Consider the following 26,593-nt stretch of genomic DNA (forward strand, 5'->3'; position numbering starts at 1 on the left):
AGGCCAGATGGGCTGCCCAGGAAGCCTGACTGTCCTGAGAGGGGCGGGTTGAGGGCTTTGTCTCCACATTCAGGGTTCGTCTGCTTTGAGCATTGCAGAGGCTCACAGAACCACCTGGTTCGTGCCTGACCAGCCTATACGCTCTCCTTCCTTCCATCAAGCCTTCTCCTTTCTGCAGGCTCTCTCAGGTCCCCTGAGGAGTGAGGTAGGGTCATAATGGGTACCAGGTACCCACCTTGGGCCTGGAACTGGCCTGGGCCTTCGGGATGCAAGCTGAGCCCTAGGGTGCTGGGCCCCCAGCTGAAGGGAGGGCTGGTGCACTGGAGATGGTGATCACGCCACATGGTAAGTGCAGCAGACTGTGAGGGCAGGCGGAGGCCACCTACACCAGCATCACCGCATGTCCACAGGCACACTCGCGGCCTGTGGCTCCCCTCCTCCCCTGCCCCACCTCTCCCCACGTGCTCTTGGCTCCTCCCCCTTCCTTCCTCACTTAAATCCAGTCAGTCATGCAGCCCTGTTGATTTTGCCTCCTAAATAGACACTGAATTGGCTCCTGGTTTCTGCCACTGCCAACTGCCTCTCTTCCCTGGATGACCGCTGAGTTTCTAAACGGGTCCCCCACACACACTCTCACCTCGGCCAGCCCCCATCTGCATTCCTGCTCTTTCCAAAAACCAAATCTGATAATGTTGCGCCCCAGCTCCAAGCTTTCTAATGGTTTCTTCCTGCCTTAAGCAATGAGGCTCAAGGCCGGGCGCGATGGTTCACACCTGTAATCCCAGCATATTGGGAGACCGAGGCGGATGGATCACCTGAGGTCAGGAGTTCCAGACCAGCCTGGCCAACATGCAAAACTCCATCTCTACTAAAAATACAAAAGTTAGCTGGGTGTGGTGGCGCACGCCCGTAATCCCAGTTACTTGGGAGGCTGAGGCTGGAGAATCGCTTGAACCGGGGTGGGGGGGTGGAGGCTGCAGTGAGCCGAGATAGCGCCATTGCACTCCAGCCTGGGCAACAGAGGGAGACCCTGTCTCAAAAAAAAAAAAAAAAAAAGAAAAGAAAAGAAATGAGGCTCAACATGGCGTCAAGGCTCCGCATGCTGGACTCTGCCTCTCTCCCCCATTTCCTCTGATGTGATTTTCCCTGTCCTCTTCTGTTTCCACGGCACTGGTCTCTGCCTGGAAGCCCCTTGTCTCTCTCCCTGCTCCCAACACCCAGCTAAATTAGAGGCCGAGAACTAGCAGCCTATGGGCCAGTCCAGCCTGCAGATTTGTTTTCTTGAATTGAAGGATAGTTAACAAAGAAAATGCACAGATCTTAATGTTCCTTCTATAGGCATGTTTTTTAAATTATTTATTTCCTTAACATTTAAACATTGAGAGATCTCACATAAAAACCCAGACTTCTGGTTCCTTTTGAGAAGCCAGAAATTGGCCACACAGACCCTCATTCTTGCATTCTTGCAAGACAGCTGTGAGCTGGAGGCACACTTCAGCCGAACTGCTGGTTGGCATTCCACAAGTTCCCCATAGCCACAGTCCCTAGCCAGGCCCCCTTTCCTCTTTACCTGCCAGGTCCCTGGAATCCATTCCTCTCCAAGTGTCAGCTGAGACAATACTTCCTTAGGTAAGCCTTCTGGACCCCTTCAGACTAGATGAGGTCACTTGGTTATAAACTGGCATAGTCCCACGAACTTTCTTCATTGTAATTAACCCATTATTTGATTGATATCCATGTTTTTGGGCAGGAGTGGTGGCTCATGCTTGTAATCCCTGCACTTTGGGAAGCCAAGGCAGGCAGATCACCTGAGGTCAGGAGTTTGTGACTAGCCTTGGCCAACATGGCAAAACCTTGGCTCTACTAAAAATACAAAAATTAGCCAGGTGTGGTGGTGAGCGTCTGTAGTCCCAGCTACTCGGGAGGCTGAGGCAGGAGAATCACTTGAACCTGGGAGGCAGAGGTTGCAGTGAGCCAAGATCGCGCCATTGCACTCCAGCCTGGGCAACAGAGCGAGACTCCGTCTCAAAAAAAAAATCCATGTTTTCCACCAGACTGCAGTCTCTTCAGTGCTAGGGACTCTTGCCCCTGCCATATCCCTCAATGCCTGTCACACAACAGAAGACCTCAGTAGACAGGTGAATGAATGACCCTGGGGGTGAGGCAAGAGAAGAGTTGGAGCAGGCAGGGAGTAAATGTTTGCCCTCATTCAGTGTCTAAAGAGTGGATGGCATGGTGAGCACAGTAGCTGGTGATAGCAGAGAGGTTTGGGAGAAGCCAGAGGGAAAGGGACCTTAGCACCGAGCGGAGGAGTGAATTTCAGCCAGAGAGCTGTTGAGACCCACTGTAGGGGTGCAAGCAGGGAGGGCTTTGGGTCTGAGCTTTTAAAAACTTACTCTGCAACCATGTGAAGCATAGACTCAAGGGAACTCAGACAGGAGGCACAGAGTTGGGAGGCTGTAGAGTGGCACAGGCAAGAGATGAAGACTTGGCCATAGGGATAGAAGGGGTAGTGATGGCCACAGGATTGTCTCTCTTAGCTGTGCTGTGGCACATTAGGGCGGAGCCTGGTTTATGCGGATATGTAGAGAAATTTGGCTGCTGGGAGGAGGAGGAAGGGAGGAAGAGATTGGACAGCTGATGAATGAAGGATGGCAGATGGATGATGGGTAGAGCATGAATGATGGAGGAATGATGTCTACCTGGCTAGCAAGAGAACGAGTGGAATTTTGGGCTGAAGCGGGTGTGATCAAGGGAGGGAGAGTGGATGGCTGCCTGGGTGGAATCTATGGGTGAATTTTTACACATCAGACTTTGTAGCAAATTGTCAGCAAACTTGTCTCCTGCATTTGGCCCAGTCATTGAGCAGATAGGTCCTGGAAGAGCTGTGTTTCAGCTTCAGAGACTAGCCATGCTGCCCCTGGCCAGGCCCTGAACATGGCAGGCCATCCCAGACACTCAGCCCAGGACTCCAAGTGCCTAGATTCTTGGTAGGGGAGGTAGCAAGTGTCCGAACCCCTGTCTGCAAGGGGTTCTCCATCTAGCCCAGCTACTGAAAAGGGGGGTGGCTGCATCCCTCTTGGAGGTGACTTCCTGTGAAAGCAAGATAAAGAAGCTGGGACTTAAACTTCAGGTTCTTGGACCTTAGGTGGGGTTGATCTCTTTCAGTCTCACATCACCATTTGGAATCTGAAACCAGAAACCGGCCTGAGGTCAGACCAGCCAGGGCCTGCACCAGGCCTGGAGCAGTGAGGCCAGGACCCTGTGATTGAGCACCTAGGTGGCGACAGCAGGCACTGCTGGCTGGCTGTGGATTCCTTTCCTAGATGGCCCCTCCCTCTTTCCATTTGGGGCACAGGGGTTACCTGGAGAGGTCTGATGAGGAGGCTTTGGGGGACTGGAGGTAGGAGGTGGCACAGGTAGAGAATCTGCACAAAGCGGGCTGGCATGGCAGTGGGGAGTTCTCTGGCTGCAAGGAACGGGGCAGGACTCCCAGCCGGCAGAGTGGAGTGAGTCTTTAACCTGCTGGGCCAGTGCATGGGTGCCATCTTTGCCAGCCACCTTGTGGTGCACCTCACTGCCGTCTCCATCGATCCAGCAGATGCCAACGTGCGGGACAAGAGCTATGCAGGGCCCCTGCCCATCTTCAACCGAAGCCAGCATGTACATGTCATTGAAGACCTGCACTGCAACTTGTGCGACGTGGATGTGTGAGTGTGTGTGGGTGCTTGTGGCTGCCGAGTGTGCTGTGGGGTACATGGTGGAGAGGGGGTGCCAGGACTTCACAGCCATCCCTGATGCCTCAGAACCCTCATGTTTTATGCAGTCAAGAACCTTGATGGCGTGACAGAGAATTGGGTTCCTGAGAAGGTGAGGAGAAGGTGATTGGAAACAGAAGATGAGGAGTAGTATTCTAGCAGTTAAAGGAGGAAACATTTGGCCCTGCCCAAACATTTCTAATGAGCGGCTCTGCCAGTGACACCCCCACATCTCTCGCCAGTATTCCCATATAGGGGTGGGCAGGGGTGTTGATGCCTGAGACTCACTGTGTGTTGAGCTCTTCCTGCAGCCACCCTGCATGGCTTTCTCACTTCATGGAGGAGGAAGAGCCCAGTGCTTAGAAAGGCTGATAGGCCAGACGCAGCCACTGATAGCGAAGCCAGACTCACATCTGGCCGGCCAGGCCCCTAAGTAGATACTGCTAATCTGGGGTCTACCCAGGAGGAGTCTGAGGCCCAGGGGGGCCAGGTAGCTTGCTCAGGTCCCTCTGCTAACGTGGAGGAGTCACTATGTCCTGCGCCCCTGCCACCTTGGCTGGTCCCAGCTACCTCTCTAGGAGCCCCTCTCCACCCTTCTGGAGCCCCCCAGTCTCCAGGTCTCGGGTGGGCGATCAGGGATGGGGACATGGCCCAAGGCCATCCCCCCCCAGGAAGCCTGTTGAAGGGGCCTGTCTGCAGACTGAGCAAGCCCTTAGCCTTAAGGCGCTAAGGACTTGGACATAAGGCCATCCTGCCATTCACTGGGCACCCGCCAGCACACTTTCTGAGCAGCTGCTCCAGCAGCTGCTGCCCATTGCAGGGCTCTGCCCTGTTCTGGGGGAGGGGTTGTGCCTTTGGGCCTTCCCAGGTGCCTCCCTGGGCTGAGAGACTCCCCTGAGCCCCTGTGGTGAGCACCTGCATACTCATGCGGATGGCAGCCTGCGCTTCTTTTGCCTCTTTTCTCTTAGTCCACACAGACTGAAGTTTCTGGAAAAATGCCAGTACCATTCCCATAGAATGGCAGGGAAACGGGCCCACTGCCGGAGGTGTCGGGAAGGGCAGTGCAGGGGTGTCGGGAAGGGCAGTGCAGGCCCTGGGCCCCCCACCTTGCTGTCTGCAGCTCCCTGGGCCCACACCTGCATCTTCTGGCTTCTCTCGGGGTCTTTACTTGGAAAGGACGCCCGTTTTCCGTTTCATGGCGCATCAGCTAAGCGCACAATCCCAGAGCAGGAGGGGTGCACCTCCTTACCCTTCCTGCGGCCTCCGGGCTCCCCCAGCTCTTCGGGAGCGCTGCCTCCTCCAGGGAACCCACCCCGCAGCGCCTGCAGAGGGCGCGCGCGCTCCTCGTCGCCTCGCTCGGGGCTGTCTCAGGCCTGGCGCTTGGTCCCTCCACGGACCCCACTCAACCGCCCCGACCAGCTGGGCCGCAGAGCGGGGAATGAGCCGGCCAACCGCGCTGTGCCCCCTCTCCCTGCAGGAGCGCTCGCTCCAAGCACTGCAGTGCCTGCAACAAGTGCGTGTGCGGTTTCGACCACCACTGCAAGTGGCTCAACAATTGTGTGGGCGAGCGGAACTACCGGTGAGGACAGCTCGGCCGCACGCGGGCCTCGGGATGCACTGTCTGAGGGTGGGAGCCACAGACCTTGCAGCCCGCCTGGCAGGCGGGCGGGGATGGGGATGCTTCGAGGACCTGTGCCCGTTTTATGCGGGGGTGCTGCCCAGAGAGTGATGCTCCTGGGTGCCGGCTGAGATGGCCAAGGGTGGGCCTGGAATCTTCCACCGAGCTGGCCCAGAGAAAGGTGGGCTGCTTGATGGGGTGGCCACCCATCTTCAGTTTTGCCGTATGCCTTTGGCTTCTGAGGAGTTGGGGCTGTGGGGTCACCCTCAGCCCTCTGAGCCCATAGCAATGACCCTACAGCCCCAACTCCTATGGGCCCTCCAAGGCTGGAGCTCCCTGGAGCTGACAGCTACCCATGGCTGGGCCCAGGCTCTTTCTACACAGTGTTGCATCCGCTTTACTGGGCGTCCTGCTCCTGGTGCTGGTGGCCACATATGTCTTCGTGGAGTTCTTTGTCAACCCCATGCGTCTGCGCACCAACCGACACTTTGAAGGTCAGTTTAGGCTCCAGACCTATTCTCACCCCCAACCCTGGTCACCTATCACGTCCCTGGTTGAGCACACGCTGCCTGTGCCTTGCAGTCCTGAAGAATCACACGGATGTGTGGTTCGTGTTCCTGCCCGCCGCCCCCGTGGAGACCCAGGCCCCTGCCATCCTGGCCCTAGCCGCCCTGCTCATCCTTCTGGGCCTCCTGTCCACAGCCCTCCTGGGGCACCTGCTCTGCTTCCACATTTATCTCAGTAAGTGCCTCCCGCACCTGCCTTCTGGAGCGCAGGGGTCCTCAGATTGCAGGAAGGTGCCCAGTTGGATGGTGGACCCTGAAACCATGCCCCTGCCCAGTATGGGCTCGCTATGGTGGCCAGGTCTCACCCGATGGCTTTGTGTATTTGGGGACACTGGTTTCAGCCTGGGGCTAGTTGTCCTCCCTCCTGTTCTGAGCTCCAGGGTCCCCCTTCCACCGCACTGAGCCCTCTCCTCCCCCCACCAGTGTGGCACAAGCTCACCACCTATGAGTACATCGTGCAGCACCGCCCACCACAGGAGGCCAAGGGGGTTCACAGGGAGCTCGAGTCATGTCCTCCCAAGATGCGGCCCATTCAGGTATAGAGGATGAGGGGTGGGAGGGGGCCTGGGTGTGGGGGGTGTTGGGCTGTGCAGTGAGCAGCCAGTGAGGAGACAGGGCAAGGGAGGCAAGCCTGGAACAGCCTCTGGGGGCGGGGGTGCTGGGGGCAGTGGGGACTGGGCTTGTGCTGAGCGTGTGTCCGCTCGCCCAAGCATGGGCACAGCCAGAGGGAGCCCTGTGTTTCCCGGACCCCACGTACACACCTGCCCAGGTGCCAAGCATGCACGGTAGGGCATGGGATGTGGGAGCCTGGAAGCAAGCAGGTTGGGGCTGCAGCAGGAGAGAGAGGGATGGACCAGCGACGGGGTCAGTGATGGGTGGCCAGGATGGAGCCATCACTTCTCCTCATCCATGACCTTGAACGCTTATACCCATTACCCTAATTTATGCTTAGAACAGCCTCTGTTGCAGATGTGCATACTGAGGCCTAGAAGGTTAACCACAAGCTGGGTCTGGGAAGAGTTAAGGTCTCCACGCTCTGGCCGGCCTGGCCAGGCTAGTGGCTGACCAGCCTATCCCCATTCCCACACCCCATGGCTTCCTGAGGTCAGCAGCTGGGGTGGGGGTGATCCAGTCGTCAGAGGAGCCCCTAGGGACTAGGAAGGCGGGCCCCAGGCAGGCTTTGCTGGGGGAAGGCTGAGCCCTGGATCCCGAGGCCTCATGGCAACTGGACACAAACAGAGGCTGGTGGGTGGGTTGGGGAGGGCCTAGGACCCTGCCTCTCCTGTTCTTGTCACCAGGGCTGGACACTGCTTGTGGGCCAGGCTGCCAAGACTGGGCAGGCCTGGGCCTGGGGTGTGCTGGCTATGGGTGGCGACTCCACTGTTACACCACCGTATATCTGCCCCGGTGCTGTGCTCTGATGGTGGCAGCTGTGCTGGGGAGAGGATACTGTTTCCAGCCCCACATCAAGAGGAGATGGAGGCCCAGAGAAGTAGGCAGGAGACTTTCTCAAGCCTCATAGGCAGCATCCACTAAGGCAGGGTGGGCCCTTCGGCCCTGCCCTGCCAAGGCTTTGGGGCCAAATGTGGCCACAGCAAAGACATTTAATTTCTGTTGTGTCCCTCTGCAGTGACTTGAGGGAGGTGAACCCGGGGGACAGGAGTGGTGTTCTTGTCCCCTTTTACAAAGCAGAGAGCTGAGGCTGAGGGCCCAGTACCATTCAGGAATATACACGGTTTTGAAGGTCTCTGAGGAAGTATCCTCTGGACAGCCATGGCGAGAGAGGACAGGGCTCTGAGTGGGGACTCACTGGGGACGCTTTCAGACTTCCTGAGCTGGCTAGGGCCTGGCGCCTTTCCCATCCTGGCCCCTCAGCTTCTGAGACCTCCTCTACCACTGCCCCCTCCTCTGCTTCCCCCTCTGGAGCCTAGGGCCCCCCAGTGGGCTTTGCCCCTCTGCTGACCCTGGAGGGTCACTGAGTCCACACTGGGGCAGAAAAGAGGTGTGGGGGAGAGTGATCTTGAGGTCTCCAGTCTCTGTGACTGGCCTCTGACCCCTGACCCTGCGCTCCTCGGCCCAGGCTGGTGCCCCCACAACCCTCTGCAGAGCAGCAGCCAGGGCAGAGGTTGGGCGGGGCCGCTGGCTGGGCTCCTCCCCCAGATCTGTCAGGGCCCTGCAGGCAGCCACCCACCCCCACCCCAGCAGGAATGCGGGAGGGGCCCCTCTCTGGAGCCGTTGCCCCCAAACATAGGCTTGTTTTAGAGACGGCCTTGCTGTTACAGTGTCCTCTCTGCATTAGTCAGGACGCCTCCGTCTCCATGGAAACGGCTGCTGAACTGGCGACAGCTGTCCGGGTGCTCTCGGCAACCCCTCCCCCTCCGACCCCGCCCGGGACCCGCCCCCATCCCGCACCACGCCCTTCCCGGGCCTGCTTTCCCCTGGTTTTTGTTTCCTCACCTGGAGTCCTCCTGGGCAAAGCTGGGGCGAGTCCTGGGGGCGGGGGTGCAGGACTAGGCCACTCCTGCAACCCCCTGGCTTCAAGACCCCTTTGCTTTCAGGGGTCGCGTCTGCACCCTCAGGGTTGCTGTGAAGATCAGGGCTTGCCCATAAGCCTGGTGCCCAATGGGGCTGTGGCTCTGTTTGCTCCACCACCTACTACCTTCCCTTTTGGTGTAGTGGCAGGGAGACCACCGCATGTGCATTTACACAGCCCCTTCTCGGCAGCCGGGATCGTGGCTGGTCCTCTGTGAGGGCGAGGGGTGCACCCAGGACTCAGCTCTGCGGGAGCTGGTGGATGCACACTCAGGCCTGTTTCTCAGCCAGGGGAAAACAATTGGTTCAGAGGCTGGATCCCTGGGGACGCCAGGAGCAGGTGCGGGCAGCTCTGAGCTTCCCACCACTCCCTGGCTGAGCCTCTCTCAATTGGGCCTATAGACCCATGGGGGCTGGGAGCCTTCCCGCAGGAGGCAGAGGCTGAATAGATGAGGTAAGGACCTGGGGATGGGGCAAGGGCCAGAAATGGGTGTTTTAAGCCTTACCCTACAGATGGGATTTTCCCAGCATGGCTGGGAGCCTGGCATGAGGCCTGAGATGTCCCACAGAGGCCAGTGAGGGCAGGACTGCGTGAGCTTAGGGCTCAGGAGGCTCGGGAGCCACACCTCGCCTCCCAGCCTCCTTGACTTCCACCTTCCCCAGGAGATGGAGTTCTACATGCGGACCTTCAGACATATGCGCCCAGAGCCCCCTGGCCAGGCCAGGCCAGCAGCAGTGAATGCCAAGTGAGTGCAACCTGGGCATGTGCCACTGGGCGTCTCCAATTAGCATGGCAGGGCCATCGAGGCAGGAGAAGGGGGTAGGCTAAGGTCGGGGCATGGGTCTGGCCCTTCTCTGAGCTAACAGGAAGGGAAGCTTCTCTCAGCACCTCCAGTGGGGAGGGATTTGGGGAAGAGGCCCCAGGCTTACCCTCCTGCTTCCCCCTCAGTCCCTCCCAGTTTCTTGCCACCCGTGGCCAAGCGGAACCTCCACCACCCTCTTCCCCAGACACTCTCGCCCTGCCTCCCCGGATCCGACCCCAGGTAGGAGGGACTGTGCTGGGCCTCTGGTCCAGGTGGAGTGGGATAGAAAGAAGCCTCTACCCTGGCGCTCGCCTCTGCTTCTTTTGGCGATGTGGGGCCCTCAGTCTCCCCCGTGTCTCTGCAGAAAAAGAGGAAGAGGCGCGTGTATAAAGTGCGAACTTCTGAGACCTCGGATCCGGCGTCGGGTGAGTGCCTCTCCCTCCCTGTCCGGGTCCTGCTCTGGGAACTCGAGGGAGGGGAAGGCAGAGCTACAAGCGAGCCGCAGCCACTGGGCTCATGTTCCCTTCACCTGCGCAGGGCCCAGGGCCCCCGGCCGCCGCTCCAGCTCGTCGACGGATTCCGCGGACGCCAGCCCTGTGCACGCCGCTGGCCCTGCCAGCGCCTACCACTCGGCGTCGGCAGAGTCCGTGGACGAGATTCCAGTGGCGCAGACGCGCCTGGGCAGCGCCGCTCTGGCCGCCCCGCGGGGCCGGGGCCGACAGCCCACGCTGGCGCGGCAGGCGCGTGCGCCCGCCGTTTTCGTGAGCCCGAGCAGCGGCGAGCCCAGGGCGCCAGGCGGCCGGGAGGCTGGTCTGGCTTAGCTGGGCCAAGAGGCCAGAGGGCCGAGTTGGAGCTGCCGGCCCGACTCTCTATGCAACACCCCATCCTTGCCTCACCGAGTGCACTTTAGGGGCCCCTACGGCCGGCGGGATCGGCCTCCCTCCCCCACGACTCAGCAATACCCGCCCCACCGGCTGTGATGCTCCAATAAACTTTTGTATGCTTTTGCGGACGTCGCGCTTACTTTCTTAATGGCAGGGGCCACGGGCCATCGAGAAGCCCGACCCTGGCCAGTCGACCGGGGGCGGGGAGGAGGTCCCTGTACAGTAGGTAGCCACCCAGGCTGCCCTGTGGAGGTGCTCAGGTGCGGCTCGTGGTTAAGAAAGGCCTTAGAAGGCGGCCTGGAGGAGGTTATTTTTCTTAAAGATGGGCTTTGCACTGGGAAGCAGAGAGAAAGCAGGCTTTGGGCTCCGAAAGCAGCAGTGGGCGCTGAGGCTGCGAGGCCGCGGGGAGGTGGCGGCGAAAGGAGGGGGCCGAGCCTGGAGGTCCCGCAGCTTTTCCCCGGCAGAGGGCTGCCGTCGAATGCCAGCATTCTGGGTCTGGGCGAGCGCGATTCGCTCGTGGGGAGTCCCCTCCCTTCTTCCCCACTGCTCCAGGCTCTGAATCCTACCCAAGAGAGCACGGGAGTTGTGGCCTGGGGGTGCCACCCGTTCAGTGGATGGCAGTGCTCTTGAGCCAACCGTAGACCCCTGTCACTGAGGGAGAGCTCCTTCCCGATTCCCCAAGCCCCACCAGTGCCCCGCTCCAGCTCCCCAATGGCCTCTGGTTGACTCTCTGGGGGGCTGGATCTCTCCTGGAGACTGGGGCTGCTTAGAGCTTTAGGCACATCCCAGGATGGGAGGCTGTTTCCTCAGGGGGCCGTCCAAAGGCGCCCCGAACTGCAGAGCGCTTGTCTTGCCGTCGCGAGGACCTCGGAGTTGCGGGGGAGGGGCGGGATGCGGCTCTCGGAGAGGCGCGGGGAGGGCGGGGCCTCGTGGGCGGGGCCGGCGTGACCTTGGTCACTCTCCCGCCGAGACAGCCTCGGGGGTGGGACTCGCTGTCTCTATGGAGACCGAGAAACAGGGGATAATACGGCGGAGCCGCCTGGGCTGCAGTCCCACCCGGGAGCCTGCAGGGAGCGGAGCTGCGGAGCCGCCTGGTCTCCCGCGTCCATCTGTCCATTCCTGCGTCCTTCTGTCCGTCCGAACGCACACTTCAGGAGCAGCCGCGAGGTAGAAGCCCATAGGAGACACAGATGCCCGCCACCCCAATCAGTATCCTGCACGATGAGGGTTGGGGGGAACAGCTTGGAAAGGGTCCCAACCTCCGGCGGTCCCAGCCGAGGAGCCAGCTGAGCGGCCCTGCCCTGGCCCCAAGCATTCCGCCTCGCAGCCCCCACCTCCTGGTCCGGCTGATTGATGACTCCAGCTGTCCCAGTGGGAGCGGGACGGGTGGCTCCAGTTCACGGGTGTGGCCACTCCATCCATGGCCTGCAAACCCATGGGGCTGCGGCCTGCAACCCAGCGCCAGCTGACTGCGCTGAGATGACCAAGAATCCATCTTTCCACAGACAGGAGTGAGCACTGCATGCAGGATCCGCCCAGTGCTTGGGCAAAGCACCCTGTGGCATCCAAGCTCCCCTGGACGTTACCCTTGGTGAACCAAGTGCGGGTCTTGGGGTCCCTGGTGGGAGGTTGCACCCAGGGAAAGGGAAGGGGAGTGCAGTGTGGACTGGGGTTGTGGTCCCTGCAACGCAGGAGCCACCGGTGCTCACAGTCCCAGAAACTGCCACTTAGGGATGGGAGTGTGGTCACTGGGGAGGAGTTTTCGGTGGAAGATGGGGCAGCCGGGCGGAGCCCAGGCTGTGGTCACTGGAAGCCCTAGTGTAAAAGGCAGAGCTAGAAGATGGTTGCTGAGACTGAGGGTGTGGTCAGGAGGTGGCAGTGGAGGAGGGGGATGTGGCGGGGAGGTCTCTACACAGGGGATCTCCCCATAGTACCTGGGAGTCTCATAAGGTTAGTGTGTGGATGTGGACTGGGGCCTTCACTGCAGGCTGAGGGTGTGGCCAGAGGGCTGCAGGTGTGTGGACAAAGGGGTGCTGAGGGTCGGGGTGCTGAGGGTCAGGGTGCCTTGATAAAGGGCTGTGGGTATTGGAGGGGGTCAGTGGCTGAGGCTATGGTCAGGGGTCTCAGGAAAGGATGCAGGTTTGTGGCCAGGGGCCTCAGCCCCAGGGCTGTGGGTGTGGGGATGGAGAAGGCTGCTGTGCAGGCTCAGGGTGTGGCCAGGGGTCTGCAGCGGAGGGCTGTGAGTGTGGGGGGCACTTTAGTGCTGGACTGTGGGCATTACTGGGGTCAGTGCAGGTTTGTTAGTATATATGTGGGGGCTGGTGGCCGAGGGCTGTGGCTGTGGGTGTGAGGATGGAGGGTAGAGGGCTGAAGGTATGGCCAGGGGTACAAGGCTCAGGGGGTGGCAGGCGAGGGCTGAGTGCACAGGGTTGCTGGGAATGTGGGGGGGTGTGGCCAAGTTCAGGGCGTGGCCAGGGGAGGTCTGAGGTGTAGACATGAGGAAGTGTGTTTCAGCCACAGCCCCACTTGCCAGCATGACTCTTGGGGTTCGTAACTCTACAGCCCCCACCCTACTAGCCCCCAACCTCCTGCTCCCCCAAAACTCCATAGTGGGAGGTTACAGCCCCAGTCGGTGGCAAGGGGCCAGGAAGCCACGGTTATGCCCCAGGCGCAGGGAGTGCTGGCGTGCCCCACCCGTGGGCCCCAGCTTCCCAGCCCAGCCCAGCCCCTCAGCACTGGGAGCTTCTCCCTGAGCCGCCCTGACACCATCCTGCCCTTAGCAACATTCTCCAAGCAGCACCACCCTCCCTTAGCAACCGTCTCCAGGCTTCACAAACTATGGCCAGGCCAGCCCCAAGCTCCCGCTCCCCTCATGTTTTTGTTTAACAGCAAATAGTAACAAGGCCTTGCTGGGCCAGCTGCACCCCTGCCCAGGGCATGCACCCATGCCCAGACTGGCTCTTGCTGGGTCCTCATGACCCTTACGGAGATGCCGTCCTCACCAAATGCCTGCCCGACCAGCAGCCTAGCCTGGCCCCAACCCAGCTTGGCATGGAGCTTCCAGGGAGGGGGCCTGCTCTGCCACCCTCACTTCCACCCAAGCAGGCCTTGTGCCAGGGCCAGACAAAGCCAGGGCCCCAGCTGCTGCCCTCACAGTCTTTCTGGACAGTGCCACTCTGTTCCCAGCCTGCTGTGGGCATCATTATTTCATCTGCTGAACCCTGCTGAGAGCCAGGGCTGGCATTAGTGACAAGACCGTGCCTCCCGGGGCTCTTCCTTGGGGTTCTGTGGCCCAGGGCGACAGTGACTGGTTCCTCTCCCCAGGCAGCTCCAGCACCAACTCTGTAGCAGAACCTGCCCAGGTCTTGCAGGTTTGAGGTAGAGGCTGGGATGTTCTGGGCTTGGGGGAGGGGAAGGGCAGATTGGCTGGGAGATGACCCAGGTGGGTATCTACAGGGTGGCATGGCAGCGAGCACAGACATCGCTGGGCTGGAGGAGAGCTTCCGCAAGTTTGCCATCCATGGTGACCCCAAGGCCAGTGGGCAAGAGATGAATGGCAAGAACTGGGCCAAGCTGTGCAAGGACTGCAAGGTGGCTGACGGAAAGTCCGTGACAGGGACCGATGTGGACATCGTCTTCTCCAAAGTCAAGTGAGCCCTAAGCAGCCCCTGCTTCTCATGTTCCCAGGAGGTGGGGAACTGGGGGGCTGGAACCAGGGAGGACATCAAGAAGGGGTCAGGGGAACACCATGATCACAAAAGTCGTTCTTCCAGGGCAAACCTTATCTATTGCCCTCCAGAGGTGCTGACCCCTGCGATTTCCCCAAACGTGGGAAAGAAACGCAACTGCATAATTTGTGGTGGCAGCGACTGTGTTTGTGTTTTCCCCTGGGGGAGAAAAAAGAAAAGGGAACCCTCATGGTGCCCACATGCCTGGCAGGGGGAAGTCTGCTCGGGTCATCAACTATGAGGAGTTCAAGAAGGCCCTGGAAGAGCTGGCGACCAAGCGATTCAAGGGGAAGAGCAAGGAGGAGGCCTTCGATGCCATCTGCCAGCTGGTGGCAGGCAAAGAGCCAGCCAATGTGGGCGTCACCGTAAGTGCCCTGCTGGTCTCAGGTGGCCACGGAATGGGGTGTGGGGAATCGTGGCTGTGGGTGGGAAGGGCTGGGCTCCCTCATCAGGTGCCCCGGGGAAACTCTGTCCAAACAGAAAGCAAAAACAGGGGGTGCTGTAGACCGGCTGACGGACACCAGCAAATACACGGGCTCCCACAAGGAGCGCTTCGACGAGAGCGGCAAGGGCAAGGGCATTGCAGGACGGCAGGACATCCTGGACGACAGCGGCTACGTGAGCGCCTACAAGAATGCAGGCACTTACGATGCCAAGGTGAAGAAGTGAGGCTTGGGAAGACCGCCCCGCCAAGTGCGGCTGCCCCTGCCAGAGGCTCAGGCCTGGGTCTAAGGGGCACGTGGAGCAAGAGATCCTGGTCCCCTCCCTGCTGGACCTGCCACCCAGAGCTTCCTGCCTAGTCCCATGGGGCCGGCCTACCAGGCCTCTGACCCAGGCTGCTCTGCGGCCCCTTCCTCCTCCTCTTCCCGCTCCGAATTCTGTCCACCTGGGGACAGTCTGTGCCTGTAGCCTCATGACCCCAACCCAGCCCCAGGCATGGCTAACCCCTGCCTGCTTGCCTCCTATTTAAGCTGCTGCTCTGGCCAAGTGCCTAATTTTAACCCAGACCTCAATAAAGACACCTTTTGTATGGTACGTATCACCTTTTGACGATGACGGGGGAATGACATTCACACCCCAGTGACCCCCTCAGGGTCATCACCCCGCTGCATGCCACACACTGCTAATCTCTCCCCTTCCCCTGGCAGCCTTGCCCAGAAAAAGGCACTCATGAGTCCCCTTCTGTTAGCACAGAGCCATTCTGTCTGAGGAGACTCCTGAGGAAGTCCAAAGCCTTTTAGCTGGGCCTGATGGGAGTCCTGACATCAAAGCTTGCCTTCCTGTGATCAGTGCCTTGGGTTTGGAGAGTTGGCCCCCTCTCCACTTTCACAGCAGTAGGAGGGATGAAACAGCCGACTCGGCCTGGGACAAGCATTGGCAGAGGCCCCAGAGCCAGGCATCAGCTCTCAGTCTGCAAACGGGCTACGGAGGCAAGTCATTTTGGGTTCTGGCTCACAATACAGAAAATGCAGAACCTTAGAGGGTAGCTCATCCAGGCCGGGCGCGGTGGCTCACACCTGTAATCCCAGCACTTTGAGAGGCTGAGGCAGGTGGATCATGAGGTCAGGAGTTCAAGACCAGCCTGACATAGTGATACCCTGTCTCTATTAAAAATACAAAAATTAGCTGGGCATGGTGGTGCGTGCCTGTAGTCCCAGCTACTCAGGAGGCTGAGGCCGGAGAATCGCTTGAATCCGAGAGTTGGAGGTTGCAGTGAGCCGAGATCGCGCCACTGTACTCCAGTATGTGTGGGCAACAGACACTTTGTCTCAAAAAAAAAAAAAAAAAAGAGAGTAGCTCATCTGACTCCGTAATTTCATAGCTGAGGAAATGTCCAGAGAGTGGAAGGGCTTCTGCAGACTAGAGGCCAGACCATGCCTCTTGCCTCCCAGGCCAGGGTCTTTCTAGCAAGCCCCAGCATTGACTTCCAAAACTGGGACTGGCTTGGCACCCAGCACTAGCCTGTGGTGGGGGGTAGGGCATCCCTCAGTGAAGGGGCCTCCTCTTTGATGTCCTCCCATCTGTTCCACATCCCTGGTAGGGGAAGGGGAGCCTCTCTGGTCCTGGGCGTTTCCAGATCATCTCACTGAGGCTCTGGGTGTTTTGACAGAGTTATTCCCAAGCCAAGGCTTTCGGGCCACCTCTCCTTCCTTCCTTGCTGTGAAAATGGGGCTGGATGGGACTTTAGGGCCTACCCAGGAGAGGGTGGCTCCCAAAGGGGCTAGAAAAGGTATAAAAGGGCCAGTTCCCAAATGCCTGCTTTCCTGACCCAGATCACAAGACAAAGCAGCACCATTGTTTATCCTCTCATCCCACAGGCTATTGGGGGATGCTCCTGTCCAGGTGGCCCCACATCCCTTAAGCCCAGCTCTCCTTGGGGACAGGGGTGTAGCGGAATAGTATGGCTTGAGACAGGGATGTCAGGTGGGAATCAGCAGGCAGCAAGTGGGCACCTGGCCACAGCAGAGCCTTGCCTCACAGCGCAGCTCTTCTTGACCCAGCTGACCGCGTCTCCTTGAGTGGCCCAGGGAAGAGCTTCAGGGACCTTCAGGCAGATCCTCCCACCAGCAAATGTTAAGAGGTAGAATGCAAGGTGTTTAATGAAAAAAAAAAATGCAGAGGAACAATTCCTCTAGCCTTGGAAAATTCATTTGAATTGCAAGCTTAAAATGAACATAATAGGAGTGAAACCCAAATGCTCTGGCTTTCACCAAAACAGCCTCACAGGGAAGCAAATTTAACTGTGTTCCAAATTGGGCCAGGCTCCCACTATTCCACTGCAGGTGACAGTACCATCCAATGGTAGAGGGCCCAGTGGCTTCTCCATTCCTGTGACTGGCAGTATGGCTTGGAAGAACACAGAGAGAATGGCTGAGCCCCAAAACCCCACGTCGTAGGAGTAAAGCCGCCTCTTCTCGAAATGCCGTGATGACGCCCGAGGGAATTTAAGGCCCAGTCAGGGCTGGGAGGACCCTAAGACCAAACGGGTCTGGCAGAATCTGGCACATGGCAGCCACTGCCCAGCAATGCCACTGCTCCTCCCCTAACAGCCTCCTTGTGGTCGAAAGCTTTGGATACCCTTGCTAGCAAAATCAGGTTAGACAAAGGAGAGGTTAGGATCAGAGGGACAGAGCCTTTAAAACCTGCTCTGTATGGCTGGGAGAACTCTCAACCTGAGAGTGGCTCTGCCCCTGCCTCTGGACATAGAACCTCCCTGAGGACCAGTCTCCATCCCAGACCTGTCTTGCTTTCTGGTGGTAGTGCCAGGCCTAGGGTGTGGGATTCTGCTCCATGTGTTTTCTGCTTGTTTCAAGGGTCCTCTGCTTTCCATGTTGAGTCCAGTTAGCCCCTCAGGGCAACAACTCTTTGGCTCTCTCCTTGACATCGCAACCCCTACCCGTGCCCTGTAGACCAAGTGCCACACAGGGAAAAAATCAGAAACACAGATGACTTCCCCAGGAGTGGCCAGCAACCCTAGCAGGTGCCTGGCCTGGGGCAGGGTTGGTCACTTTCAATGACAATGGAAAATGGGGTGGAGGGTGGCACATGCTGGGCCAGGCTCTTTGTTCCCCTTAGGAGGTGTCCTGAGCAGATTCTGGGGCTGGCACCATCCAGCGTTCATGGAGGATGCAGGAAGGGCTGGGGTGGAGGAAAGCAGTGCATTATTCCTCCCTGCCCCCTGGTGTGTCCATTAGGTTGGCCTGTGCACTGGGCTGAGACCTTGAAATGTAACAATTCAGGGATGCAAGGCCACTGGCTGATGCTGCCCTACCTGGGAGACAAAGACAGGCCCAGGAAAGACGCAGCAGGGGTGCAGGGAGGCTGCTCTTACCGACATTTCCACAGAGCACAAGCTTGCTCTAGCTCCCTCAGAGCCTTGCAGCTCAAAGAAACTTCTGGCTCCTCTGTACAAGCTGCTTTTGGGAAGCCACTTAAAATCCAGAAGTCTGTGGATTTATAACTTAGAAACTTGTGACTGTCATGGTGGTGGGGCTCTCCTTCCCTGCACAGCATGGAATCAGGGGTACAAGTAAGTTATCTAATCCTTCCACCTGTCTCTCTGTCTGATGTGGCCCTGAAGGTGAAGAGAGGAACCATGTGGCATTAGGTTGAAAATCCTTCACCTTCTACACGCTCTCTGGTGACATTAGCGTGCTGGGAGGCCACTGAAGCAGAAACATACCTAGAACCACTTACATCATCTTTCCCCATTGATTTTTTAAATGCCCAATCAGGATTAAAAGTACAGGGCACCTGCATGTAAACTGGATGCTGAGCCCAAAGCCAACATATTCAGAACCGGCATATCTAGTCCGGCCTGCCTCTGCCTCTTCTTTGGGCTGCCTAGCTCCCCCTTTGGTCCCTGCTTCACACATGATCAACCCATTCTCTTCTTCTCTCCTTCTCCTGCTTATTCTTCTTTCTTCTTCTTTGTTTTTCTTTTTTTTTGGAGACAGGGTTTTGCTCTGTTGCCCAGGCTGAAGTGCAGTGGTGTAATCATAGCTCACTGCAGCCTTGAACTCTTGGGCTCAAGCAATCCTCATGCCTCAACCTCCCTAGTAATTGGGCCCACAGGCATGCACCACTGTGCCTGGCTAACTTTAAAATTTTTTTTGTAGAGATGGAGTCTCACTATGTTGCCCAGGCTGGTCTCAAGCAATCCTCCCACTTCGATCTCCCTAAGTACTGGGATTACAGGCGTGAGCCCCTGTGCCTGGTCCTGAGAAAGCTTCTCAAACACAATCTGTCACTCCTCTGCCTTCCCAATCTAAAATCTTCAAAGAGCGGTGCAACTTTGCTCCTGCTTACCTCCTCTCAGCCCCTCAGCTCCCTGAAGAAACCACGTCCCTTTCCATTTCCCGGCCTTTGCACATGCTGCTGCTCTCTGCAGCTTCTCCCCATTGCTCTTGTCCTCAGCCACATGCTTTGCCTAGTAACCTCTTCATGTCTCCCCCTTCATGAACGATCACTTGCTCTGGGGACATTCTCATGACATTACACCTCTTCCATGTCCCACACTTCTATCCCTGCCCCACTATCCCCCTGTGGTGTTCCAGACTTTTCTGTGTACTCTTGGCCTGGGAGGCTCTGCATCCCCTCTACCTGCTACCGTTCTTACTCATTCTGCAGCGTCCATTCAAACAAGCCTCACTGACACCTTCTCCAATCCTACAGTGGCCATTACTCACTCTTTCTCCCTCTTCAGGGCATCTTTAGGCTTTTGTTTAGACCTATTTAGTACCAATTTGAAGCTTTGGGCCCCATCACATGAGTTTGCTTTTTTCCCTGACTAAATTGTTGGCTGCTCCAGGGCAGACACCAGATGTCAGCTTTTCACCATGGCGGGAGGGAATCAAACCCTGTTTGATAAATCTGGCGGATGTTCTTTTTTAACTTTCTACCACAGTTCCAAATGACACAGGGGAAAAATGTCTAGTGTTTTTTTCCCTTTCAACATTTTCAGCCAAATGTCTCTATGCAATATCTATACAATAGCTGGGACCAAGTGCCAACTATTTCTGTGAGCAGAAGGAAAGAATGACTCAATAGGGGGAGATAAATAGAGATATGAAAAGAAGGACTAATACAATCTAATCAGAATACATTTCTTTCTTAATCTTTGTAAGTACATACCACCACACTGGTGGCAATGGCGGTGAGAGCCTCTGTGGACCAGGGAAGCTGTGGTGTGAGTTCCATGCTAGCTCCATAAGCCAGGCTCTGGGGCAGCATCCAAGATGCTCTGTATTACTGACCAGTGTCATGTGCCACTGGTGAGGAGGAAGACAACGTGCTTTTCCCAAAGGGCGATGATCTCCCCAGATGATGACCCTTCTCAGGAGGCAGGAGCGCTTTCCCGGAATAACCTTTTGGCTCCTTATTCAGCTGCTGCAGCAGACACTCATTAGTTACCACCAGGGATCTGAGGCCCAGGGGAAAAAGGCAGTCATGAAATCATAAAAGCAAGAGAGATACCATGCAGACCCAAAATGTTTCCCAAAGACAAATGTGAAATGAAGTCACATCTTTAAATAGAAGGAACTGTCCAATTTATGATTATTTTAAAAGCAGACTTACAGTTTCTTCATTACAGTTCTGTTTGATTATATTCCAAACTTACCGAAGCAATAATACATTTCCCATTTTATATATAGCTAGCAGTTGTTCTGTTCTTTCAAAAGCACTTTGATGATGAGGTAAGTAGAAGCCTTGGGTCACTGGCACCTGATCAGGCCTCCAATTTCTACCCCAAATCATAACATCTACTTCTAATCTATCCTGCCACTGCAATTCACTAATGGTGATAGTCATGGCTGCATTGAACTCTGTATTACCATCTAATTTTTTTTTTTTTTTTTTTGAGACAGAGTTTCACTTTTGTTGCCCAGGCTAGAATGCAATGGTGGGATCTTGGCTCACTGCAACCTCTGCCTCCTGGATTCAAGCAATTCTCCTGCCTCAGCCTCCCAAGTAGCTGGGATTACAGGTGTGCAACACCACACCCAGCTAATTTTGTACTTTTAGTAGAGACAAGGTTTCACCATGTTGGTCAGGTTGGTCTTAAACTCCTGACCTCAATGATCCACCTGCCTCGGCATCCCAAAGTGTGGATTACAGGCTCGAGCCACCACACCTGGCCTGTATTACCATCTAATGTTAAAAGCCATCCACACACTGGCAAAAAGAAAAAAACGTATGCATAATACTATTCATTATAGCACTATTTTTAATGGCAAAATATGTTAAACTAAATGTCCATCAATAGAGGACTAATTAAGTAGTATATCATCCACACAACTGAGCACTATGCAGCTAGAAAAAGGAATGAGAACTAACTCTATACACCACTATGAACAGATTTTCAAGATGAAATGTTAAAGCAACACTGTGTCTTCTTATGTAATAATTGGGGAATACAAATATACACCCACACCTACAATAGAAGGATGGTGGGAGGGAAGGAAAGGACAGCAAAGACAGGAAAGGAAGCTGGATTTTTCTGGATTTATCTTATTTTATAGAGTTGACATTGGGACTGTGTAAATGTTTTACTTAATTATGAAAACAAGATTAAACCAAAATTATTTTTAAAATCCCCTAAGAATCAAGTGCAAAATAAAACAAATGAACCTGTATGGTTTCAGAAGGATTATTTCTGGTTAATTTAAAAGAGAGTATTTTGACTGTACATCACTAAAGCAATATATCCTAATGTTTTCAAAGTGTGGTCCCCAGACCAGCAGCAATAGCATCACCCAGAAGCTAATTAGAAATGCAGATGTTCAGTTCCCAACCCAGACCTGCTGACTCAGAAATTGTGGGTTGAGGCCCAGCAATCTGCATTTCAACACGTCCTTCGAGTTAATATGGAGGCATACCCAAGTTTGAGAACCATATTATGCTATTCTCTTTACTTTTGTAATGTTTGAAATAATTATAATGAAAAGCTTTTCAGACAAATCCAGAATGGTTCTGGGTCTAATCCTCTGAATATAAAGCTAACCAAATGAAAATCAGGAAGTGAAGTAGGAGGCTGAAGGTTTGGGGATGGAGTGCTTATCTTGAAGTCTCTTCTGATTTTTTTTGCCTGGCCTGTATCCTGGGGGTGCTTTTTTTTTTTTTTTTTTTTTTGAGTCTGAGTCTTGCTCTGTCGACAGGCTGGAGTGCAATGGCGCGATCTCGGCTTGCTGCTACCTCCGCCTCCCAAGTTCAAGTGATTCTCCTGTCTCAGTCTCCCCAGTAGCTGGACTACAGGCACGTGCCTTAAACTTTAATATGCTTACAAATCACCTGGGGATCTTGCTAAAAATAGATTTTGATGAAGTAGGTCTGAGGTGAGGCCCCACTTGTTTAGCAAGCTCCCAGCTAATTTTTGTATTTTTAGTAGAGACAGAGTTTCACCATGTTGGCCAGGATGGTTTTGGTCTCTTGACCTCGTGATCCACCTGCCTCGGCCTCCCAAAGTGTTGGGATTACAGGCGTAAGCCACCGCACCCAGCCGGGGGTGCTGTTCTTTAAGGACTGATGCTGTTGAGCTCCTCTGAAGGAAACAACACACTTTGGGTTCTTTCTCTATCACTCCCTGCCAAGTGCTGTTGATGTCTTCCGTGACCAATAGCAGGCACTTTCCAGAGGAGCCAGATGGCCGATTTTAGGGGTATGTACTGACCTCCCAAAAACGTTAGCTGACCCAAACAAAGGTCCCATCAGATCCAGTGAGAAGCTAATTATCGAGGTGTTGCAACCCACCAATGCCAACAAAGACGATTAGTCCCTGATGTGTCCTGGGAAGCCGTCATTTTTATAATCCCTGAGCTAACTGGCCAGATACAGGAGGTTTACACACAGAATGGAGTTCACTTGCAAAGTGCATAGATATTAACTTTCCACGCAAAACAAAGGAGATAAAAGGAGTAAATATCTGCTTCTAGAAGCAAGCTAGACAGACCCTCTCCTACCTCTGACTTTCATGGAGAATGGCAACTGTCTCTTCCAGCTTTTTCAGCTGGGCAAGCTCCTGGTTCAGGCAAGCCACCTGCATGGTCAGTTGTTGGTTTTTGTGCAGAAGATCATCTACAAAGGGCACAGTAGCCAGGGGTGAAAAGGATTCCAAGCTGCTAGTCTTTGAGCAGAATGTAAGTATTCAGATGGACATCTTGAGAACTGGGGGCCCCATGGCACCCAATTTCACACTCCATTTCCTTACTTGGAGATAGGAGATATGGTGGCAAGAATACAGGGTTTGGCAACAGATCTGAGTTAAAATTCAGCCACTTAGTATTGCACATGGGCTGGTCACGGTGGCTCAGGCCTGTAATCCCAGCACTTTGGGAGGCTGAGGCAGGTGGATCACGAGGTCAGGAGTTCAGGACCAGTCTGGCCAAGATGGTGAAACCCCGTCTCTACTAAAAATACGAAAATTAGCCGGGTGTGGTTGCGGGCACCTGTAATTCCAGCTACTCGAGAGGCTGAGGCAGAGAATCGCTTGAACCCAGGAGATGGGATGGAGGTAGCAGTGAGCCGAGATTGCGCCACTGCACTCCAGCCTGGGCAACAGAGTGAGACTCCATCTCAAAAAAAAACACAAATATTGCACGTGTTGGTTTATTTTTCTGACTTTCATTAGAGCTAATAACCCTGCCCCTTAGCACTGTTATGAGGATTCAATGAGACACCTACCCTCACTTAGCATAGGCAGTCAATAGATATTGGGTCTCACACTGTATTCTCCATTTTAGTTTGTTTTGTACATCCTTCAGTCCCTACGTAGTATGTGAAAACATCTAGAATGGTGTCAGGCACACAGTAATAACTCAATTAATACTTGTAGAAACTGAATTTGTGGCTAAGACACTTATACCTAGCTTCCCCAATGTACTACCAATATACTACCATTGCCTGCAATAATAAGGAGGTAAAAGAACAGGAATTCCGGTTGTAATGATGCCAATCTTCTATACTTAAACTTTTTTTTTTTTTTCTGAGGCAGAGTTTCGCTCTTATTACCCAGGCTGAAGTGCAATGGTGCGATCTCAGCCCACTGCAACCTCCACCTCCTGGGTTCAAGCAATTCTTCTGCTTCAGCCTCCTGAGTAGCTGGGATTATAGGCGCGTGCCACCATGCCCTGCTAATTTTTGTATTTTTAGTAGAGACGGGGTTTCACCATGTTGGCCAGGCTGGTCTCAAACTCCTGACCTCAGGTGATCCACCCACCTCAGCCTCCCAAAGTGTTGGGATTACAGGCGTGAGCCACCGTGCCCAGCCTTAAACTTTAATATGCTTACAAATCACCTGGGGATCTTGCTAAAAATAGATTTTAATGCAGTAGGTCTGAGGTGAGGCCCCACTTGTTTAGCAAGCTCCCAGGTGATACTAATGTGGATCACATCTTGAGTAGGAGGGTTCTAGAAGGTGGAAAACAAGGCTGCAAAAGCTTGTTTATCACCAGTAAGCGAAAATACTATACTAGGCCTCCTGGCTGAATGAAAGTAAGTATCTAGTGGACAAATACCTACTTTTAATTTCAAAGTAGGTAAGTGGAGACTGATATCTTTATTATTCGGGCCTGTGAGTATCAGATAGTGCTGAGAATTATTTATTTATTTAGTGCTGAGATTTAACAATGGAAATTCAGTGCTTCCACATCAGAACTTTGAAATCAAGTTCCTCGTATAAATCCGTGTACCCATAATTTGCTTAGGGGTGCTGAGCTAGTCTGTCAAGGGCAAACTTTATCTAACATACTGGCCTAAACTATGCTGATAATAAAGTAGTACAATCAAGACTTAAATAGGATATTATTTTTCACTTATCACAATGGCAAATTTTGAAAAAATGCCCAGTGTTGGCAGAGGGGAGTGAAAGGAGCATTCAAGTACACTGATGAGGTGGGTGTAAACTGAAACAACTTTCTTGGGAGTGATTTATGTAACAAAAGCCTCAAAAATATCCCATCCTTTGACTCACTAATTCTACTTCTAGGACTGTCTCCTAGGAAAATAGTCTGAAATGTACACAAAGATTTCTGTACATAGACATTTATAGCAGCATTATTTATAATAGTATAAATATTAAATATTAGGACTCTCAGCTCCATCAAAAGGAAAGAAGGTTAATCTCAGAAAAGTATTTGATTCTAGGGTCTTTTCCTTCATTTCAGGTCTTTCTTTTGAATGTTTAGAAACAATTTAAAATCATTTTATTCTAAATATTATATAACCATTATAAAAACAACTATATAGAGGACTAAATAGATAAATATGGTATATTCTTGTGATATTGTAGAAATGCCTATACCATGAAATTAATAACATTAGGATGTAGAAATCAGGTCTGTGATTACTTGAGATCAAGAGTAGGGGAAACTGACTACACAAAGATATGAAGAAACTTTCTAGAAATGTTCTGTATTTTGATTGAGATCAAACTTAAAATGTGTGCATCTAATTATATGTAAATTATTTTTTAAAACCAGGACACAGTTTTTTTATTATTATTTTTTGAGAGGCAGTCTTGCTCTGTCGCCCAGGCTGGAGTGCTCAGCTCACTGCAACCTCTGCCTCCTGGGTTCAAGCAATTCTGCTACCTCAGCCTCCCGAGTAGCTGGGACTACAGGGACTTGCCACCACGCCCAGCTAATTTTTGTATTTTTAGTAGAGACAGGGTTTCACCATGTTGGCCAGGCTGGTCTTGAACTCCTGAGCTCAAGTGATCCACCCACATTGGCCTCCCAAAGTGCTGGGATTACAGGAATGAGCCACTACACCCGGCCTATTTTTATTATTATTTTTCTTGAGACAGGGTCTCTCTTTCACCCAGGCTGGATTGCAGTGGCATGATCAAGGTTTACTCTAACCTTGAACTGCTGGGCTCAAGTGATCCTTCTGCCTCAGCCTCTTTGGCTCTATAGGTGCACACCACTATGCCTGGCTAATTTCTTACTTTTTGTAGAGACGGGTTCTCACTATGTTTCCCAGACTGGTCTCAAACTCCTGGACTCAGTCAGTCCTCCCACTTTGTCCTCCCAAAGTACTGGGATTGCGGGTGTGAGCCACTGCACCTGCCCAGCCACAATTTTAAATTTGGAGTTAAAAAATATACAGAGAGGCAAGGTAGAAGAAAATATACCAAAAACACTAATGGAAGTTATTGCTGGATCATGGGGTTATATTTTCCTTGTATTTTCCAAACTTTGTATAAAGAACATGTTCTTGGTGTTATAATCACAAAAGCATGTGTCATTCTCAAAATTAATGGCAATAGTAACAACATTTGTACATGCTTTCCACTGACAAGAGCTTCATCTGGTAACTCAAGCCACTTGCATTACAATTCTCTGCGGCAAGATGATTGTTTCTGTTAACTGTCAGGAAAACTGATGACCAAGTAGGCCAAAGGCAGCCACGTGAGTTAGCATGATGAAGGTTACTAAATGGGTCATCTATAAACAAACAGTTGTCTTGAGAGGCCCCATATATCATGGCTTTCCTCAACTTACCATAAGTATGTGACTGTTGCCCACTCACAATTGAGATGGCAGCACCTTCCTCCAACTGTTGAATTTTTTCTGACAAAACGAGGTTTTCCTGCAGCACTCTGACCAGTTTTTGCTTCAAACTTTCCTTTAGATTAGAAAACAAAATACAAATACATTAAGAATCTGACATTCTAGGCTGGGTGCGGTGGCTCACGCCTGTAATCCTAGCACTTTGGGAGGCTGAGGCGGGTGGTTTGCCTGAGCTCAGGAGTTCGAGACCAGCCTGGGCAACACGATGAAACCCTGTCTCTACTAAAATACAAAAAATTAGCCAGGCATGGTGGTGTGCACCCGTAACCCCAGCTACTCGGGAGGCTGAGACAGGAGAATTGCTTGAACCTGGGAGGCGGAGGTTGAAGTGAGCTGAGATAGCACCATTGCACTCCAGCTTGGGCGACAGAGCAAGAATCTGTCTCAAAGAGAAAAAAAAAAAAAAGAATCTGACATGCTAAGGTGTGTTTAGAGAACTGAAAGATCTTTTCCTCTATTTAGTGATAAACTCATCCTTTTCTCACTAGAATTTTAATTCGTTGGTAAATACAGCTCAAATGCAGTAAACAAATTTATTACATGGACTAGCAATCTTTCTTATGAGTTATCTACTACTCTTGCAGAACAAACATTTGTCATTTTGACAAATGGCCAGCATTCTTAGTGATCTATCTA

General features: G+C 53.7%; 3 protein-coding genes and 1 non-coding gene across 13 annotated transcripts in view; 3 read left to right on the forward strand and 1 right to left on the reverse strand.

Moving 5' to 3' along the window:
- The window catches only part of ZDHHC1 (zinc finger DHHC-type containing 1), a 21,970-nt gene extending 11,681 nt beyond the window's left edge, over window positions 1-10,289 (forward strand). For 2 of the 8 annotated variants that reach the window (XM_030795378.1, XM_030795385.1), the window contains exons 2-12: window positions 179-345; window positions 1,578-1,629; window positions 3,169-3,710; window positions 5,236-5,337; window positions 5,746-5,870; window positions 5,959-6,117; window positions 6,366-6,478; window positions 9,138-9,220; window positions 9,424-9,517; window positions 9,642-9,702; window positions 9,815-10,289. In XM_030795378.1, coding sequence (XP_030651238.1) covers window positions 3,538-3,710; window positions 5,236-5,337; window positions 5,746-5,870; window positions 5,959-6,117; window positions 6,366-6,478; window positions 9,138-9,220; window positions 9,424-9,517; window positions 9,642-9,702; window positions 9,815-10,098 — 1,194 coding nt within the window. In that variant the 5' untranslated portion in view covers window positions 179-345; window positions 1,578-1,629; window positions 3,169-3,537 and the 3' untranslated portion in view covers window positions 10,099-10,289. Of the gene's footprint in view, window positions 1-178; window positions 346-1,577; window positions 1,630-3,168; window positions 3,711-5,235; window positions 5,338-5,745; window positions 5,871-5,958; window positions 6,118-6,365; window positions 6,479-9,137; window positions 9,221-9,423; window positions 9,703-9,814 lie in introns of all 8 variants that reach the window. The other 6 variants (XM_003262885.3, XM_030795365.1, XM_012505042.2 and 3 more) reach the window with 5 other exon arrangements.
- Window positions 10,290-11,153: 864 nt separating this feature from the next.
- Window positions 11,154-14,919, forward strand: TPPP3 (tubulin polymerization promoting protein family member 3). Of its 3 annotated transcripts, XM_030795404.1 has the most exons (5): window positions 11,154-11,328; window positions 11,667-11,761; window positions 13,618-13,811; window positions 14,101-14,254; window positions 14,370-14,919. In XM_030795404.1, the coding sequence occupies exons 2-5, from the start codon at window positions 11,684-11,686 to the stop codon at window positions 14,556-14,558; spliced, it is 615 nt and encodes a 204-aa protein (XP_030651264.1). In that variant the 5' UTR covers window positions 11,154-11,328; window positions 11,667-11,683; the 3' UTR covers window positions 14,559-14,919. The 3 variants fall into 3 exon arrangements, with proteins under 3 accessions (XP_030651264.1, XP_003262934.1, XP_030651275.1); XM_003262886.3 differs by lacking the exon at window positions 11,667-11,761; XM_030795415.1 differs by lacking the exons at window positions 11,154-11,328; window positions 11,667-11,761 and adding an exon at window positions 12,780-13,539.
- On the forward strand, window positions 13,896-14,051 carry LOC115832051. The gene has a single exon (XR_004027525.1). It is a non-coding gene; the product is annotated as a U1 spliceosomal RNA (small nuclear RNA).
- A 4,565-nt stretch (window positions 14,920-19,484) lies between the features above and the next one.
- LRRC36 (leucine rich repeat containing 36) overlaps window positions 19,485-26,593 on the reverse strand; it is a 31,659-nt gene continuing 24,550 nt past the window's right edge. Inside the window, 4 exon segments of the mRNA XM_012504688.2 lie at window positions 19,485-19,640; window positions 19,643-19,812; window positions 22,349-22,463; window positions 25,889-26,012. Of these exon segments, the coding sequence (XP_012360142.2) occupies window positions 19,591-19,640; window positions 19,643-19,812; window positions 22,349-22,463; window positions 25,889-26,012 (459 nt within the window). The 3' untranslated portion in view covers window positions 19,485-19,590.

Source organism: Nomascus leucogenys, chromosome 2 (genome assembly GCF_006542625.1).
Source record: "Nomascus leucogenys isolate Asia chromosome 2, Asia_NLE_v1, whole genome shotgun sequence".
Lineage (NCBI taxonomy): Eukaryota > Metazoa > Chordata > Mammalia > Primates > Hylobatidae > Nomascus > Nomascus leucogenys.

What these genes read in the sequence shown, in the direction of transcription:
- TPPP3 (XM_030795404.1), top strand. Translation starts at nt 11,684, where the DNA reads ATGCAGGATCCGCCCAGTGCTTGGGCAAAGCACCCTGTGGCATCCAAG. An exon ending in ATCGTCTTCTCCAAAGTCAA is followed by an intron (nt 13,812 to 14,100) that starts GTGAGCCCTAAG and finishes CATGCCTGGCAG; the next exon opens with GGGGAAGTCTGCTCGGGTCA. An exon ending in CAGCCAATGTGGGCGTCACC is followed by an intron (nt 14,255 to 14,369) that starts GTAAGTGCCCTG and finishes CTGTCCAAACAG; the next exon opens with AAAGCAAAAACAGGGGGTGC.